The sequence below is a fragment of the Drosophila guanche genome, unplaced genomic scaffold (genome assembly GCF_900245975.1).
Source record: "Drosophila guanche unplaced genomic scaffold, DGUA_6, whole genome shotgun sequence".
In the NCBI taxonomy this organism is placed as follows: domain Eukaryota; kingdom Metazoa; phylum Arthropoda; class Insecta; order Diptera; family Drosophilidae; genus Drosophila; species Drosophila guanche.
Window position 1 is genome coordinate 6,552,872 of NW_022995749.1, and position 18,003 is coordinate 6,570,874.

General features: G+C 43.3%; 3 protein-coding genes across 5 annotated transcripts in view; all 3 read right to left on the reverse strand.

Annotated features, from left to right (window-relative positions):
* The window catches only part of LOC117585409 (nuclear pore complex protein DDB_G0274915), a 22,860-nt gene extending 18,285 nt beyond the window's left edge, over positions 1 to 4,575 (reverse strand). The window contains exon 1 of the mRNA XM_034274877.1: positions 4,434 to 4,575. The gene's annotated coding sequence lies outside the window, so the exon portion shown is untranslated. The remainder of the gene's footprint in view (positions 1 to 4,433) is intronic.
* Positions 4,576 to 6,880: 2,305 nt separating this feature from the next.
* LOC117585424 (low choriolytic enzyme) lies at positions 6,881 to 7,642 on the reverse strand. The gene has a single exon (XM_034274898.1). The coding sequence runs from the start codon at positions 7,640 to 7,642 to the stop codon at positions 6,881 to 6,883; it is 762 nt and encodes a 253-aa protein (XP_034130789.1).
* Positions 7,643 to 8,716: 1,074 nt separating this feature from the next.
* The window catches only part of LOC117585662 (protein fem-1 homolog CG6966), a 49,199-nt gene continuing 39,912 nt past the window's right edge, over positions 8,717 to 18,003 (reverse strand). The window contains exons 2-5 of one of the 3 annotated variants that reach the window (XM_034275258.1): positions 11,333 to 11,693; positions 10,667 to 11,267; positions 9,794 to 10,601; positions 8,717 to 9,731 (exon numbers count right to left, since the gene is read on the reverse strand). In XM_034275258.1, the coding sequence (XP_034131149.1) occupies positions 9,546 to 9,731; positions 9,794 to 10,601; positions 10,667 to 11,267; positions 11,333 to 11,693 (1,956 nt within the window). In that variant the 3' untranslated portion in view covers positions 8,717 to 9,545. Of the gene's footprint in view, positions 9,732 to 9,793; positions 10,602 to 10,666; positions 11,268 to 11,332; positions 11,694 to 18,003 lie in introns of those variants that run through there. The other 2 variants (XM_034275254.1, XM_034275255.1) reach the window with 2 other exon arrangements.

The following is an 18,003-nucleotide window of genomic DNA, read 5'->3' on the forward strand; positions in this document are numbered from 1 at the left end:
GTGACGTCGAGTCGATGTCGGCGCGGGTAATTGTTTTTTGTTGTTTGTTTTTTTTTATTATTTGTTTTTTTTATGTCTGGTGGGCGCGTGTCTGGGGTGTTCTTCGTCTATTTTTCTCTTTTTGTCGTTTTGGTTTTTCAGTCTTACTCCCACCCCCCCCCCCCCCCCCCCCCCCCCAACCCAATCAAAACACCCCAAAAGTGAACAGAAAAAAACACAACAAATGTTTTGTGCTGCGTTGGCAATATCGTAATGTGATTTTTATTAAAGTCAACAAATAATAAATTAAATGCCCCTCAAGTCGGAGTTCCAGAATTTCTAATTTGCCAGCCAGCCGGACAGTTGCAATGGAAATTCCTTGGTTGATTAGGAATTGTTGCCAAAAGGCAGAGATTTTGGGAATAGAAATATGTAAACTGTCTGGGAAATAATTTGGAAAAAAGTGCATTTAATGGGGGAATGTTGACATAAAGAAGATCAACAAATTCAGCATAAAAATTAAATTGAAATATTTTACAAGGCAATTTTTATTAAGTTATTTAAGTTAAGTTATTTTTTCTAGCTGCCTTAGAAATAAACAATTAAATTGTATCAAAGCTTAGAGCTGCTCCTCCATCTGCTCCTAGGGGAACCTCAGCAGGAAACGGGGGAGAAATGGAGAAAGATTTCATTTCTCTTTCTTCTGTTTATTGTTTCAAACTGTAATTTTCTTTGATGACAAACTGAACATTACTTGATTAATGCATGGTAAAATATGCTTTTAACATATTTACCCCAATTTAGTTACGACTTTTTCCTTGTCTAGCAGTCCTGCCCCATTTCTAGCGATCATCCACCAACAGTGGCAACTTTAAATCTATCCCCAAACCAGAGAGAGAACTTTTCAGTACGACTCAGCATTAATTCTGCGGACAACCCCAAAGGGACCACTTTGATTTCATTTTGCAGCAAAACTTTCTCGCTAATGTCTCCCTATGCTGATCGTATTATGTCTATTTACAAGTTTCATTATTCATTTTGCCAGACGCCATTTTCAACAGTAGGAGCGCAAAAGAAGAAGATATATGCGTATACAATGTCCCTGACAGCATTCGAAATAATGGCACATAAAACGTTAAACAAAAGCCGAAACAACGGAGTGAGCAAAGTAAAAACAAGAAGTGAACGAAAGGGAATAAAACAGAGAACAAGAGAGAACTCTCACTCGTCAGAGTGTAAGTTACAGTCAAAGTTTCATTTAAAACTGTCGAGCTCCCACGGAACTGGCAACATTTGCTGAAAGTTTTCACCCCATCCCGCACTCCCCATCCTTTGCAGCACTTTAAAAAGTTCCAAAGGGAGAAAAAGGAACGCTTGGGGTACGGGAAAAGTCATCAAGTGCAATGTCAGAGCTTGACAAAATATGCAGCCCCAGCCGCCAGGGACAGGCACACCCACACCCACACCCATGGCGAGTGTCAATGCGTGGCAAATCCAAGAGAAATGTGCCACAAAACTTTTGCCAGCCAACAATGGGCCGACGCTCCGCTCCGCTCTGTCTTCCAGTCCGGTTCGGAGCAAGGAAAACTGTCGAAAAGTGGCATAGGAAAAGCTTCAAGGTGATGGCTGCTGTAATATTTCTTCGGCAGGTTTTTCTTTGCTGTTGTTGCTGGCTAGTTTTAATTAGTGCCAAGGTCCGCTTCGGGATGGGTGTTAAGCACGTCACGGATGATGGCCGGGCATTAAGTTGTGAGTGCCAGGGCGTAACCGGCTAACCCACAGCGCCTACATCCCCCCCGGGCCAGTCAAAGTCCACCCCCAAGTCCATGCATAATTAAAGCTCGACGTCTCATTATAATTTCCATTAAAAAGTGAGTGCCCCGCTTCAGCCACTCGTACGCACACAAGGATGGGTTTATATTTAACGCCCTCCCACATCCTTACAAAGTATTGCCCCATTTCGAGTTGGACCTTTACTTCAATGCACTGACATTTAAAGTGACAGCTGTCAAACAGTGAAGAGCGTCCCCGTGGAGCCCGTTATTCCCGTAACGTGGCGCTGATTAATGGAATATGCATGACCACTGTACATAATTATGTTTGATTAACACTCACACCACCACTCACCAAACAACTGAACAACTATGTATATAAATTGTTGTTGCTTTACGCGTAATTATGTGTGCCTTCCCAATAACCAATCCCCTGCTCTCTGGCCCTGCATTGTGCTTAACAATTCGTTTCTTTGTTTGCTTTTGATTTCCTGCTATTTGTTAAATATTTGCATAATATTCCATTCATGCCAAAACCGAGCAAAAAATATAATAAAAATATAAATTATATAATTGTGTCAATGGTAAAGCAAACACACAAAGAATATTTTTCAACAGTTTCAATGGCATTTAATACTCGCGTGAGCATTGTGTAAAGTTAATGAAAAATATCAAGAATATAAAATGCTGTAAGCTGATTTAAACTGAAACACGAATAATAGTAGGTCAATGTGGGTAAGAGGAAAATCCAACGTGCAAAAACCCTTGGACGTAATAATATATGCAATTTTAAAGCAATTAGTCGCTCGATTTGATGATTGCATATTTTAATTGTGTAAATACTACTTTAGATATTATCTAACCATTGCATTTTAATATTTTCATTGGCAAAACTTGATGGAACAACTTAATTTGTGGCACTAATGTGGAACGAAATAATAATTTCATTGCCATGCAGATCAGGTAAATAAATTCTAAAAAAATATTTCGAGAAAATGTAATTTATATAAAATAAATATGCTTAAAGAACATGCCAAAATAATAAAGATACATCCCTCTACGGATATTGGATATTGATTGTGCAAAAAATACACAAACCCTTATAAAATATTGATGAATGGTCCGGAACCAAGGCAAGAAATATAAAAGTAAAGCCTGAAATATTTTCAAATTTATTTACACTTGAGCTGGGGTTTTGTTCTCATCATTTTCCGTAGTGTCAATATAGGGAATCAGCAAAGGCCTTTGTCTGTGCCGCCCCACTTTAATGCTGCGTCTGCTGCTGCTGCTGCTCTCGTTTCATATATTTTTTGGGACTCTCATATACATGCATCTGTATGTAGTACTCTTATATACATAGGAATACATACGTATATGTTAAAGTAAGCTTATGAATTTCATTGGGGGGAACTTAAGCTGATTTGGGGCAACAGACAAGAGCAGTCAAGGCAATGAGAAAAGGTTAAGTACAATAGAAATAATTTATGTATTTGGGTAACTTTTTCGAGCAGAAAAATTTCCATTTCCAGCAACAAGATTTGACCTTGCTGAAATGAACTGTGAATGAAATTTCTGGAGAGTGAGCAAAAAAAAGTTGCATAAAAGGGAAACAGAAACAGAAAGAAGATAAATGTCAGTAAATAAATATGAAATAAATAAGCAAAGGATTCGTTGGCTATGATGAAAGTTAATTGGTCTAATTGGAGTGCAGTGAAACTAATTTAAAAGGCAATAGAAACATTTAGAAAGTGATTCTAAAGCTTTTAGTCCTACATAGAACGTACATCAAGGGTTCAACGGAAACACTTTGTAACCCTCTGTAGTTCCCCAAATTTGTTAGACAAAACACTTCATTGTCGCATGTTACACTCCATGTCCTCTCTCTCTCTCTCTACTATATGAATGGCTAGCCTAGATGGCTAGACTAGATAAACACAGCACGGAAAGCGTTTCCCACCGATTTATATGGTATATATGTTAATTCCGTTTTCTTTTTGTAATCCTATTCTTTTTCACGCTTTCATTGTAATTTCCGCAAGCCGCAAAGGGACTTTCATTCAATCCTTCTTTTGCTTGTAATATTTATTTTCTTATGGCACGAGTAGACAACTGTTGGCTCATCCACTCTTTCATGAATCCTTTATGTTCTGTCTGGTACGAAATTCCCAATTACCAACTCTTTTTCTTGACTATGCGGATCCATTGATTACCCCTTTTCCAGTGAACTGTCAATCAGTTGAGTGAAGCCCCCGCTGTATGCCTCTCAGGTGATTCCCAACAATTTCATAATTAAATTGAGTTCCACAAGCCATAACCCACATGGAACACCCGCTGGCCAACCGCTTGGATGCCGAGACCACAGCAAAGTTAAATAATACAAAAAAAAAACCCAAACCCAACAATAAATAAATACAACAAAGAGCCCATCGCTGGCCACCCGTTGCTTCCGCACCACATTGTCCACCCCTAGACCACCAAAACCACCCAAAGCATCAAGCCCCGCCCACTCACCCCTCAACCACTCACCCCACAACCACTTCCGAACAATGACACAATTGTGTGGATTTTTTTTGTACGTATGTGAATGCTTTTCGTGGGGGGCATTACACGATTATCGGTGTTAACTAGACAATAAAATAAGAAATTATCGGATAATTAGCCCATAAAATTAATCGATTTTACCTCTCCTCTCTGCTCGATTGTTATTCGATTGTTTTTTGTTCGCTTGAGTGTTGATTTGTGGTCTCTGTGCTTTGTCGTTGTCTCTGCGGCTGGGTGATTGATTGAATTTTAATTGCTTTTTTGCTTTTTAGTTGATTGAAAAGTTTTCAGCTGCAAGCTGACATTCTATCAAATTTGTAGCTGCCAAAAAATATATGCGAAATTCTATGTTTAGGTTTCTATTTTACAAAAGGCGAGCAAATGATTACTTGGTCCCTTTTTTTTATCATTGAGTTAGGTTCAGTTTTAAGGCAAATAGTCCATGGAGTAGCATGGGTGGATGGATATCTCAGCCGTGTGATTTCTGCGTTTAATAAAAATTTCTCGCTGTCTGCTTTTATGCAAATTTGTTTCCGGTTAAGCAGAATACGACCTTAATTTATGTGCCCCAAAGGGGTGCCACAGCCACAACCACAAACGAGAAACAAAAAAAGTTCAAACACAAAAGTTCAAATGAGGGAAAAATCGTAACATTTTCCGCGAAATTTAAAAAGGAAACTCACAAAATAAACGAGCCTTTACAATTATTTCTTAAAGCTGTGTAAACAACAGCAAAAAACAAACCAAAAAACTGTTAAAAGTTATTCCAAATGCGACCTTCAGGGATGGGCTGCTGGGCTGCTGGCCTACAAACAAACTGAAAACTGAAAACAAAGTTGAAATAATATTTTGGTATTTTTGTTTGCTCTGTACAGAGTGCGAGTATTCCACCGTTATGCGGCCTTGACTGATGGGCGGATGGGCTGGACATGGACCGTTATGCGGTCAGGCAGGTAGGCAATAAGGAAAGAGCAAAAGATGTAAAACAGCTGATGGAGTAACAGTTCTAAGGGAAATTTACGTATGTAGGGGCTTCGTGTTGCTCAGTTCTCATGCATACTTTGTTGTTGAATTTATTTAGTTTGGTATATTATTTGATTATTCATGGATTATTATGTTGGGCACATTTCGCACATTTTGCTCTCGTACATATTTCGCTTCGTTTCTCGTTTCTTCTTTCACTCGAGTGTTGCATATTTTATTTTCATGGCACGCCATGTCCCCGATCCACTCCGAATGCTTTTTACATTGCGTGCTCGACTTTATACATTTTGCGCTCTTTTGCTTATTTATTATTTAGCGTTATTGCACATTGAACAACTTAAACTTTCAAACGCTACCTGCTTGCCGCACCTTTGCATGCGTGCGTGCGTGTGTTGGCCCGCTTCACTTGTATGGGTTGTTATATTGAGGTTGGTGGGTCCTTTCACCGCACACTACAGGGAGTACCGTTGGAGCGAACCGAACAAAACGAATGCACTAAATACACTGAAAGCCACTGACGAACGGCTCGCCTGGCGATGGGCCAAAACCAAGCCAAAGCTCCTTCAAACGATGGCAAACGAGTGCCGCCAGAATTGGAGCCAAAGCAAATGGCGTGGCGAGTTGGAGAGAAAGACAGAGACAGAGAGAGAGAGAGCTTTTTGAGCCTAGCACAGTGTGGCGAATGTTAGATAGCATGCGGCGCGGGCTTCCAGGCGGCTTTCGTTCTCTCTTTCGGGCTCTAGTTTCGAACTTTCCAGTAAGCTCTCTCTTAAATTGCTCTCTTTAAAGGGCAGCATTTTATGGACATTTGTTGGCATATTTGCGCTGCCTTACTTACCCAATTTCGCACCTCACCCACGCTGTTGTTCACAATGGCTCACACGGTTAATTGTCGTTCGCTTTAAGGTGGCCTTGCAGGCTCGAAGAAAAAGCTGACGAAAGTTGAGGGTGGTCCCACACAAAAAACTTGCACGCACGCTGTGAAAGAGCGAGGGAGAGGAAGAGACTCTGTTCAAATAGGCTGCTTCAGACACTCGCCTTGCTTAAGCACTTAGTGCAGCATTAAGTGCCTTGGTTTTGGGATTGTGTGCCCGCTCCCCCCATACATTTACACAACCTCTGCCACTCCTGCCTCTGGTCCTGCTTTCACTCTTCCCTCTACCCGGCTGTCTGTAAAGTTAACTGACACTTACACTTGCACTTCCCTGAAATCAAATGCATTCGAGTTTTGGATTTGGGTTTTGGTTTGGGTTTTTGTTGAGGCAACGGCAGGCAATGTTTGAAGAGGCTTGAAAGCGCCTCTTATGCTCTGCCGAAGCTAACGGGCGATGGAGCTTTGGCCATAATCGAGTGTGAATGGAAAAGGGATTAAGGACTAAACGACCTTTGATCTATAAGCGTTTATCAGTATGAAGTTAGCACGCGGCTTGTTAGAATTTTCGACAACGGGTACATCGATTTTTGTAGTTCTTTGATTTATTCGATTGGTTTCCGAAATACGAAATACAGAATGGACACACCCAACCCTCACCAAACAGACACATTTCTCTTCGAATAACCCAATTTTATTACCAATCCAAGTCCCTGGCACCATTTTCGTCCATCTAACACTTGTACATTAAACGAATCTTGGTCCAATCGCCCTCGGATGGGCCCCAAACCTGCCCCATATCTCGCTCCACCGGCTTGCCATCCACCAAGGCGAGAATTGTGGGCTTGCTGGGGTCCTTGGCGAAGGCGTTCTTTGCATAATGCATAACGCTGTCGTAATCATAGGGCACGTCGTAGGTGGTGGTCGAATTCATGGCCATGAACTGTGACCAGTACTTGCGCGGTATGTTGTCGTACTCAATCTGGACATACTCGTGGCGATCCGGTCGACTCTGCTCGTGGAAGAGACCGAGCAGGTGCAGCGTCTCGTGCTGGATCACAGCGGGCATGCTGAGGCAGTGCTCGTTCAGCAGGACATCGTGGGAGCCAAAGGATATCGGATTATAGCCCACCCGAGTGCCGCACATGTTGGGGGACTTTTTGAAGTACACATAGCGACTGCCGATGCGCGGAGATCCATTCACCTCCTCGAACTTCACGCACGTCTGCTCGTTGAAGCTGGTCATGGCCGTGCGGACATTGGCCACCTCCTGATCGCTGTAGTCCCCGGATATGCGGTAGTATATCCTGTTGCCAGGCCATCGCTGCAACTCCGACTTCAAGGCATTGCGGGTCTTCGCCTCCGCCTGCTCGTCATCCACATGGATCTCGTTGTAGTAGTTCTCGTAGGAATCGATTCCCTCCGATGCCACCAGGCGGGGTCTGGGTACGGCTATAGCTAACACCAAGAAAAGACAACCCAATGGAAACAACATTTCTTCGGTGTGCGTTGCCAAAATTGAGTTCGTCTTCGGTTTTTATAGTCTTTTGTTTCAAATATATTATCAGTTTTATGTACTTTATTTACACTTCTCTCCATGGATTGCACTTTTATCATTTTGCATAGCTTAGCATACATACATAGATACAATAATTACACAGTAGATGCAACCGTCTTTGATATCGTAATGCATTTGGTTCTATTTACACTGGGGACTCGAAAAGGCCTAGCACGCATTTGCATAGATTTCTGCAGTAAGGGAATTTCCATTGCCATTTTCGGAATGTTTTTGGCAAGCTCAAGACATTGTATTTTTCCTTGGTCTTAATTGTTTAATGGGTTATAACAAAATGTATTTAATAGAGTACACGCTGCGAAAACCCAAGCAAAACCCACGCTTAGCTCATCTTTGTTACTGTAACACTATTCCGGTCCGCCACTGTGCATGCACTTTCTGCTGGCCTCTAGTGTGCATGTAAGCGTCCACTCTCCGCTCTCCATATGTTTTAGCGGTGGCTTATCAGTGCTTTCCCAACTCTGAGCTCAAGCTTACTGCTTATTTCATGGATATTATTTTTTCTATTCAGCTGGAGATTGGTCAAGCCTCAAATATTCCAACTTTTGGGCCACAACTATTACAACAAATGAAAATTGTATACTTTTAGGAATCAGTTTCATGCAGTTAGTGTTTGTTGAAATTGAATGGTTTGTAATTGCGACTATTACTGCCAGCAGTGCAGTCTTCACGCACCATCAAACTTATTCTGTACATTTCGTTGGTTGCCTTTCATCGGTGTCACTTGCTTCTAGACAGCAGTGTCTAGGTACTAAGAACTTCGTTTGCAATGTGACCAACTTTTCCTGGACTTCAGTGTCACTTTCTAGCCACCAGTGTGCCGCGTACCATGCAGTTGGGGGTATTGAAGTAAGCTTTCTCCCACTGCGCTTTCGGCTCCTATAGCAACCAATTCCTGATATCAGAGATATACAGACTTTCGGCATAGATTAGAGGCTTCTCTTCTTAACTTAAGTTGGTAGTGGGGCGGATAAACCAATGAACGATTACTGATTGTTAATTACAGTTTGTATATTTGCAAAACTTAGTTCATCATCTTCTCGCCTGTAAACATCACTTAAAAGTCGCTCGGTCGGTCGATTTTTTTGTTGCTTTTTGTATATTTTTTTACATTTTGTTGATTTCTGTTTTTTCGGTCATAAACACTAAATACTCGTTACGCATATAACAAATTTGGGGCCGCGGTGGCGACAGCGCGTGTTCAGAGCAGCTCTGAGGAGTCGCCGGCGATGGCCTGGCCGTGGGTTAAGCTGCTCGAACACGCCGCAGTCGCTGCACGGCACGGGTACACATAATATTATATTAATCATAATTCATACAAAATAGAATAGCAAGAACACATAGTTAAGATAGAAGAAGGCTTCATGCACATATTTTGCAAGCAAAATTCAAAGACAGCATTGCTCTGTGGGTCGCTGGAACTTGGATTTTTGCCACGCTTGCTTGGTGTCTGCTTTCTGTCCACGTGCGTTCTGTCGTTGTGTCAATTCGTTAGACCTTGTCCCGATCCGATGCAGCCAGGATACAGGCACTCTGCTTGGATCAGAAATCAGTTCCTAGTCAATTGGTAACGCTCTCCGTGGGTGCCGGGCCGCAGCTCGTCGTCATCATCATCGTCATCTTCGTAGTTCTCTCTCCATCTCTAAATATACACGGTTCAGACACAGTAGTCGTCGTAGTCGTAGTCGTGGTAGTAGTAGTAGATATTTTGTATGGTGGATGGCGGGCGGTTGGGCAGGCGTGTGATCGATTGATCGAGCGTGTAAGCGATCGAGTGAATTGAGTGTGTGTCGACTCTCGTCCAGTCCACGGCTCTCCCTCTCTAGTGTAGCTCGATGAAGTCGTAGAGCGTCTCCGGCACGGCACCCTCGTAGTGGATATCGTGCCGCTTGATCGTCCGTGCTGCCAGGCACGCCAGCGTTGTGTACTTCATCGGATCGATGATTTTGTGCATGGGCGTGGGGCCCAGCAAGCTCTCGAATGTCTCACCAGCAAAGTTTTTCGTATCCTAAAGGGGATTATGCGAAAGATTAGCAACGTCTGAAGGAAATACCATCATCTATCACTCACCAGATGCGCTCCACCCTCGAGCAATATGTGCGCCAGAGGCTCCACGTACGGCTGCAGTGTGGCCGCCAGATGCAGCGGCGTGTTGCCCGCATCATCGATGGCATTCGGATCGGCGCCCACCTCGAGCAGCGCCTTGGCCAGCGTCGTCGATGGGAACTGGCAGGAAGGATAGCGGCCCGCCAGTGTGCCCTCGCGATAGCAGGAATAATGCAGCGCCGTTCGGTCAAAGCGCACACGCACCTTGAGACGATTCAGCCGATATAGGGCGCCCATCACCTGGAGGCGCATCTCCGGACTGAGGCTGTCCGTGTCCAGCAAAGAGCTGAGCAGACAGCCAATGTGGATGGCACTTATCATGGTGCGACTGAGGGCGTTCGGGTCGTGGTTGCAGTCGTGCTGATGCGCAGACAGCAGCGTTGTGGAGGCGGTGGTGGAAGCGGAGGACGAGGCTGAGGAAGATGAGGAACAGGATTTGCTGGCGGCCAGCAGCTGCTGTTGTGGCTGCTGCAGCTGCTGCTGCTGCTGTTGCTGCTGCTCCAGATTGAAGGCCTGTCCGCGTTCCACCTCCTTGACGGCCTTGTAGAAAATGGTAAGCATGCCATCGGCCTCGATGGGCGGCACGACTCGACCACGCGGCAGCAGGCGTCCCGCCTCGACCAGCATAAAGCTGAAGAGCTCGGCGAAGGAGAGCAGCGACGACTGTGTCATGGGACTGAGCGGCTGCAGGATCTTTTGCTGCATTGTCAGCGCGTACGACCAGAGCTCTATGCAGCGATCGAAGCGTCCAGCGTCGGCATAGTGCGCGCCCCTAAAAGGAGGAAAACAAAAGCTTTAGTAGAGGGAAAACTGCAATCAAGAGATGGCCGAACGCACCTGAATCGAATGTAGTAGCTGGTGTCTGGATGCGTGGGTCCCAGGATGCGCTGTCGTATGACCAGCGCCTGCATTCGCATCTCATCGGGATCGAGCACCATCTCCTCCAGCTCCTCCACGCTGGTCACCTCGCGCACCATCTCGTAGGCTGGCACTGGCTCCTGCACCTTCTTGGACAGGGGCGGCTCCACATTGCGCTCCTCGAGCGCTCGTCGCCACAGATTGAGTGCCGCGGCCATGTCTCGCTTTCTGTCCACATATGTGGCACCGAGCAGCTCCAGGGCATGGATGCGCGACTCGCGGCTGACGCAGGGCAACGTGATCAGGTGCTCCACAATGGGCATGTGGCCGGTGACACTGGCCGCCAGCAGCGGCGTCATTCCATAGTAGTCCACATCCATGGTGGCGCCATGCTTCAGCAGCAGCTGCAGGATCTGCAGGGAGCCCGACTCGGCGCAGTCGTGCAGAGCTGTGTTACCCTTGACGCTGCACCGATTGACATCCGCATTGAGCGAGAGAAGGTACTGGGCAATGCGGTAGTGTCCCTTGTAGCAGGCGATCATCAGGCAGGTGTGTCCATGTCGATTCGCCACCTCAAAGTCTGTCACAAAGAAAGTCAAAGGATTAGCAAGCTGCCAGAAAGGAGTCTCCATGTCCAGTACTCACCCGCTCCGTGATGCACCAAATACTTGACTATTTCGTAGTGTCCATCGAAGCAGGCCGCCCGCAGGGGCGTTGAATTCGTTCTCGTCGTGCTGTTAACATTCGCCGCCCGACGTACCAGCATCTTGACAATGCCCAGGTGTCCGGCTGCGGCGGCACACCACAGCGGCGGAGCGTCCTCAATGGGCTCACCATCGAAGCTCACGGATCCCACCTGCTCCACATCGGCGCGACACTTTGTCAATAAATATTCTACAATATCGTAGTGTCCGTTGCGGCAGGAGATGACCAGCGGTGTGGCTCCGTTCACTTTAGCCGCAATGAGGCTGCCCACCTCGCTGGAGCTTTTGTTGTACAGTGTGGCCTGTAAGCAATAGAGCAAAGAGTTAATTGTGGGCTTAGGCCATCAGTTCATTTACGACTAGAACTTATTAGAAAATCCATTAAATTGGTGTGCAGTGAAAATCCAATAAAGTGAGCGTCTTTCAAGAGCGGTTCAGGGTTGGGTTCGGGCTCGTACACCCTGAGAGATTGTTTGACTTTTGAATTGGAAATATTATTTTAAAACTTGGGTTTAAACTCTAAGCATTGGAATCTAGCAGAAAAATATGTTTTATTCGATTGATTAAAACAACTTTTTCGCACTTTAAGCCCCTTTTTTCTCTGTGTGCATAGAATCATATGATGCCGTAATCTGGTTTTTAGGCTCTTCTAACATTCTGCTTTAAAGCAGAAATCCGCTTACAAATCCGAATTCGAATTTACATTTATCGCGTTTCCAGCGTTATCTTTCTTAAGCCGGTTCCCATGGTTCAAGGTTGTGTACTATATCAAAAGAGTTTGCCGATAACGACAATAACAATTCCTGAGAGTTGGCTTACACTTTGTGTAAACAATTTGTTAATCCCATCAGCTACTGCAGTCTGCTATCTTTGTCAATACGTTGCTCCTATCTGTCGCTTATCAGCTATTGGTTTCTGTTATTTATCTGCCCAAAAGCTTGGCCTTGAGACAAATCCTAATCTACCAAAACAACTGCCATTACGAACGATTTAATCAATGAAAAAATATAGAGAGGAATAATAATAATTTATAATTGCTGCCAGGCCATATACAAAAAATATTCTATGACGAACAATGGCAACAAGTGCTGGGGGGATCGATCGCACTGGGAGAAGAACCTGAGCGCAGAGGATAACGAAATGGGTGGGGTGTAAGACACACACGAACAGAGACAGAGATAAGCCACAGCACACACGAGTAGCTAAGCGGCCGAGCGAGAGGGAGGTGGGGAGAGGGCGAGCAATCAGCTGAGAGCTCTTCCAACTGCTGTTGTTGCCGTCTGGCATGCTAATTATATTTCTATTTTATTGGTTTCGCTGCTGTTGCGCTGTTGTTTCTTGTATTTTTTCGCATTTGCTCTCATGCCAATTTCAAATTGAAATTCATTTATGTCAAACGTGTTTCATTTTCGCTTTATGCTAATTACGATGTTTGCCAGCGCGTGCAAGAGGGGGTAGGAACGCGCGTAGATTAAAATAATATGTATGAATGGGGTAAGAAAACAACAATTTCCATTTAATTGTTCACATATTTATTTATTAATCTCTGACCAGAATTTGTTGATTAGCACAAAGAAAAAACAGGAAAACACAGCGTGTTCTTTGGTGAGATATTCACATCTGTACGGGATTCGCTATAAATAATGTGTCCGCTCAAGACAGCTTTTACTTTCACAGCCAGAACTAAGTGTACTTTCAGGAAACAGGAAATCCGATGCCCCCAACCATTCAGCTTCAATTATAACATTCCCCGACAGAGACGACAAACCAGAAGTTCAGGCACATGCGAAAAAGGAGATAGGCGGCAAGTGTAGAAGACACAAAGGCAAAGAGCAGGTAAAAGATGCCAACGGAAGAGAGGCAGCAGGGGTGCAGGGGGGGCAGACACCGGCAAAAGACCTTGTGAATGCCGTGGCGCTGCTTCTAGTTTTTATTGAAATTCTATTTCCTTCACGCTTTCTTCACAATCTCTCTTCTCTCGGATCTGTCTCTCGCTCTAAAAGTTCTTGCCAAAGCCAAGACGTATTAGTGATCAGGTGAGATCGCGTCTACAATCAGAGACCCCTCTCTACCTTCCCTCTCTTTCATCTTCTTTTTGCCAAAGAGAATACCAAGAAATCTTCATCGTTGACTTCCTGCTTTCTCTCAAAAAGCCTTTTACTTTTGGCATTGGGACAATCGGCTTTGTGCCGATCTTTAAACGACGCCACACGACCCGCAGCGGCATTCTTTGTCTTAGCCCATACATTCTCTACCACTGCCTTTTTCACACCCTCCTCGTGTCTCGTGGCGCGTGACATGCAAAAAAAGCAGAAAACTAGACCAAAAATATAAAAGAAGAAAAACAAAAACAAATTAAAGCCACATTTTTTGGCAACAAAATTAAGCGGAAAATTTATTTTCAAAATAAACGAATATTGAAATGTCTTTTGGGCCAAGGAAAAGAAAACGCAGCGCAACGAAAACGCCAAACGTAAATTGAACAATGAAAATTACGCACTTATTTTAGCCTGCAATTAACAGAGAGCGGGGAACCATGGGAACTTGAAGATACCCTTTAAATAATTAAAATGGTTTGGGATTTACATAAGCGATTTAAATATACAGTAGGAATGATATTTGGTGGTTTGGTAGATAATCAAGGAGTTTTTTTTTACATTTCGCATATTTAAGTCACAGTTTTCTTGTGGATAGTCCGATCCAGCGACCGGATCTCTATATCTCTATAGAACTCTATAAATATATCTATGAAAAAGCAAATTACTTTTACCCTTTTTCATATCTGGTATATATCTCTGTGGTATACAGTCATCCACAGTTTGGCTCGTCCATCCGTCGAGTCATCTTCCATTGCCTTGTCGGCTACTGAACTTTTCACTTTCATTGGCAGGCGGCATGTGCCCCAAAGCGGGGGAATCTGTTGATCATCATCAGCAGCAGCAGCAACAGCTGTTCATTCTCTTCTCTTCCGCTTTCTGCTCAATTATGATTTAAGCTTTAACTGCTGTGAATCAGCCTTAGTCACTGTTGTTTTCCCTGTCTACCCACCCGGAGGAGGGAGGGTGACCTTGTTTCTTAAGCCCGGTGCCGAAAGCTTCAAGCGAAATCAAAAGTCAATCTGACAAAGGCAGAGAGGCGGCCCCTGTGGCACACAAAGCAAATGGCACGTACACCCAGGGGGGGCATTGCGCGGCACCGGATATGGCAACGGATAAAGCAACGGAGAAGACATGGATGGAGCTGGAAAAGTCAATCAATTGTGTACAGGTCGCTCGACATTATGCGATAATAGATATGACCCCAAACGATTCTGGTTCAGCGGCCTCAATTTACATTCAAGCAATTGAGCATAGGAAATGATGGGAAATTCTTCACTTGGCTTTTTTCACTTTCATTTAATTATGCTAAGTACATGGGGTAGATTTTGAAGTAGAATAATAAGCAACGGTGGGAAAAATGGCAAAAAGATAATTGCATAGAACAGCTAGAAAACTTTTAGGAAAGAAAAGGGTTCAGGCCTTTGTAGTTGATTGATCAAAGAATACTTGATACATTTATAAATATGCATATGTGCACAAGTGGTTTTCTTTCAATATAATTCTAGAATTATTGCATTCATTATTGCACATTTCTGTGGCTATGCACCTACGCTTGAATGCACATTACTTGTCGTATATTTTAATTAACCAGCTAACTAACTAAGGAAAAAATCCCCTTCCTTGACTAATTAACTAAAAATGTATAGAATGTCTTTCCAAAAAGTCTTGAATCCATTGAGACTCACCAGGAATTCCCCAAAAACATCAACAAAGTTCCCCCCGCAAAGGTGGGAAATTAAAATGAAAGCGCAAAACGTTGTGAAGAAAGAGACATCGGTAGGGGACAGAGGGTATGGCAATGCAATAAACCAAGTAAATTTATGACTTAATTTCAGCAACAATTTTTCTTGAAAAACAGCAACAAAAGCGTAAATTTTACTTCCCGAAAACGAAACAAATATGATGCAAATACATTTTCTTGTTAATTTATTTTGGATTGTTTGGCAAATTGTGAAAATGTTTAAACAAGCGGCAGGAACACAACACAAAACAACACACGATTTCCGACTGCAAGGTTGTGTGTGCGAGATACTATCATATTTTTTTTTGTTCAATCGAAATGAAAATCCAGATGAGAGTGGAAGCACCTTGAGCGCATTTCCACCGTTATGAACAAATGTCAGAAGCAAAACGCGGACTAAATATAGCGTTTAACTAGAAACTGCCACAGCAACAAAAGATTGTTCATTTCCGTGTAAAAAACAAAAACAATAAACACCACTTTCCATTGTTGTTGTGTGAATTGTTGGTTTTTGGCTGTTTGTTTCTCGCTTGTCGATCAGTTTTCTGGTAGAGTTCGATATCCCCCTTTGCCCGCTGCTGCCACCCGGCTGGACACACGCATAATTTATGATAATTTTGACATTGAACGAGTTCAATGTCGACGATATACACAAGTAGTAGACAAACCAAAACGCTTTGGATTCCAATTCCGATTTCGATTCAAGTTCAGACTCGCGGTCTTGGTCATCCAACTTTTGGTTCAATTTAATTTTGTGGGGATGCGAAGTGCCGTTCAACCGTTCCGTCGTTCGTTTAGCAGCCGCTGACGCGGCGCTGGCCATGCTCTCGGAGCTCGACATTCAAATCAGTCAAGTCTAGTCCCCGTTCCCCCGTCCCACCGATCGAACCATTTGCTGACTCAAATTATTTGGTTTATTTGTTAGCTAAGCCATGACAGTGTCGCGGCTGCGCAGTCTCCTCAAGGGTGCAGGCAGCGGGGGAGCAGGCAGCAAAAACAGAAGCAGAAACGCAGCAGCGAACAGCAGCAGAAAAACTCACAAAGAGTAGTGCTGCCAAGTTAGAGTCAAATATAGCTAGAAATCTGGCGGTATTTCAATCGATGGATATTATGTGTGTTTGGGAGTGATATAAATTGCATCTCTATGTTTCGTTTTCTCTTCTATGCAAAGAAAAGTCTAAACGGTTAAACTATTGCTTTTTACTATAGCTTTTTGGTATCGTTAAGCTCTTTCATACGCAGCACTGGCACACCAGCACAGGTAGGCAACGGTGCTTTTTGTCGGCGCATCCGAAGAGCAGCAGCGTCACTCGCAGGCAGAGGCAGAGGCGGGATTCGATGAGCGCAGAGGTGACGGTGGATGTACATTAAAAAAAACTCGTTCATTCAAAGGGTTCACATTAGAGGCAAAGGCAGAGGCAGGGTCGAGGCCAAGCTTGATTGGTGGTGATGGTGTTGGGTGTTTTATGTGTGTGTGGAAAAATACAAAAATCAGTTAATGATATGGAAAATTTGTCTAGATTATCATGAACTTGAATGCTAGCCAATGCTTCGCTTCTTTCAGCCAGAGGCAATGCCAACAGACATTCATTTATCGATGGTTCAAGGCGGGGACAAACAAGAACACAGATAAGAGATACGATACGATCCAAGGAGGCCACAGATAAACAACTCTACAAACAACACTCTTGTTCTTAAGATTTACAAATTTATAAGTACTTTATACATAAATACAATTGCGTTCTTGCATCTTTGCTGCTATTGCTTCTACCCGTGTTTTGTTGTATTAGTTAATCGTGCATTGAACTTGACACACGGGATAAAAACAAAGAAGATCAAGGAACGGAATGCAGGTCTATCATGAGGAAAGTTAAAAGACGTGCCAATAGCCTTTGCAATATTTAAATTTTTGTAAAGACTGTGTATCACACGTACTCTACCATGTGAATGAAAACCTTTATAATTCCCAACCTAAAAATTGAATATCACTCTTTTGCAGATATTTTGTGCTAAGTAAATATATTTTTGATGATCTTCCTTTAGCCGTGATAGCGTAGACAATATCAATATCAATACCCCAATAAAAAGTCAATATGGATCTGGTAGCACGCGTAAGAATTTGAGCATGTTCTCTGCCCTCAAAATTTTTATGGGTGTCCCCGCCAGACGCCACTCGACTCGTTGAGGCTTTTGGTATCGTAAATATTTATGATGTGCGATAAAATTGCACTGAACGAAAAATTGTAGACGTAATTGTTTTTGCGTCTGTATTTATTTCTAGGCTACTCGAGTCACAGTCATGGCTAATTACGCGGGTTGTTAAACTTCAAATCCGGATGTCACCTTCAAGTAAATACGTATTATTATTATTACTTTTTGTGTGTACGTTGCTGTTTCTTTGTTTTAATATTGCAGCACAGAGGAGGAAGGGCGTTTCGACAGTCACTACTCATATTGAACGAATTCCACTTCCGAAAACGTTTATCTGTGGTTAAAATATTGATTTATATTTAAATCAATATCTTAATATTCTTGGCTATGGCTATGATGCAATCGCTACGTTTTTAAAATTCGAATTGGTTGAAAAAAACACTCAAAAATGGTTAGCTTAATTAGGAAGTTCTACTTTGAAATTAGGCAACTTGTTTTAGCACTTCCTACAGCCCAAAGTTGCATATTAATTGGTCGCAGGTTTCGGCCACACTTTTAGCTCTCTTAAGAATTTCTCTCAGTGCAATCGGAGAAACAATAGATCTTCGACTTGTAATATTT

Coding starts and splice junctions, on each gene's coding strand:
- LOC117585424 (XM_034274898.1), bottom strand. CDS start 7,642: ATGTTGTTTCCATTGGGTTGTCTTTTCTTGGTGTTAGCTATAGCCGTA.